At 52.7% G+C, this 950-nt stretch overlaps 1 protein-coding gene across 1 annotated transcript in view; it reads right to left on the minus strand.

The window, feature by feature from the left end:
* PRDM15 (PR domain 15) overlaps nt 1–721 on the minus strand; it is a 52,498-nt gene extending 51,777 nt beyond the window's left edge. Inside the window, exons 1-2 of the mRNA XM_015568864.1 lie at nt 647–721; nt 50–143 (exon numbers count right to left, since the gene is read on the minus strand). Coding sequence (XP_015424350.1) covers nt 50–143; nt 647–683 — 131 coding nt within the window. The 5' untranslated portion in view covers nt 684–721. The remainder of the gene's footprint in view (nt 1–49; nt 144–646) is intronic.
* Between the last annotated feature and the right edge of the window lie 229 nt (nt 722–950).

Below are 950 nucleotides of genomic sequence, written 5' to 3' on the forward strand. Positions count from 1 at the left end.
TACAGGCAGGCAGGCAGGACTGTAAACACAGTCCAAGGCACTCACTCACCTGGCTCTGCTTAGCACAAAGGAGTCTTTGACCATGACCACTGGGCCCAGCTCAGGACATTCGGAGTCGTGGTACTGGCTGCAGTCCTCACACCCTGCAAACAGACAGCCAGCGTCAGCAGGAGGACACTGCTCGGCTCCAAGGCCGATGGGGGTGACCAAAGTGCTCCCCACAAACACAACACAGGACGTGCCCCCAAGGAAAAGGCCCAGCTCACAGCAGGCAGAGTCCCCTCTGTGGTGACGAAGAAGGAGATCTTCCCGAGGAATGACAGTAAACAAAAAGTCACCAATTTCACCTGTTTGCCATAAATCTACCGCATCGTAAATCACTTTCTATGCCCTTGGATTACTTTCCTGCATCCACCGCCGCCCCCTGCGAAGTGCCCTTTGCTGGGAGTTTGAGAAAGGTGAGCCTGTTAGAACTACTCCCCGGCAACAGGTTTCTCATGTGATAAATCGTGTTTATTAAAGCAAGTAAAGTCGTCTCCACTAAAGAAGAAACAGCTCCTCCTTCTGTCCTATAAAGACACCACGTGGACGTGGCTTTGCCCGGACAGCCGGCGCCACATCAGCCACCGGAGCACAGGCCACTCACAGATGAACATGATCTCCTCGCTGCCATCCTCAGCCATCGCCGGCACCTGTCAGGGCACGAGAGCGAGAGCGCATCGTTAATGATGGGCTTCTTGCCAAAGCAATTTGAAAAGACAATTCCTGCTAAAGGCTTCCTTGAGCCTGGACTTTGAGGCACATGCAGGGGGGCGGGGGTGGGGGAGCTCTTTATGGTGGGATGGGGTTGGGGCCTTGAAATGTGTTCTCACCCAAAATAATGTTGTTTTTAATAAAAGCAATTGAGTTGAGTGGCCTCTATGAGGAAGTCTTCGTGAATTCACACTTCG

The sequence above is a fragment of the Myotis davidii genome, unplaced genomic scaffold (assembly GCF_000327345.1).
Source record: "Myotis davidii unplaced genomic scaffold, ASM32734v1 scaffold512, whole genome shotgun sequence".
NCBI classification, from domain to species: Eukaryota; Metazoa; Chordata; class Mammalia; order Chiroptera; family Vespertilionidae; genus Myotis; species Myotis davidii.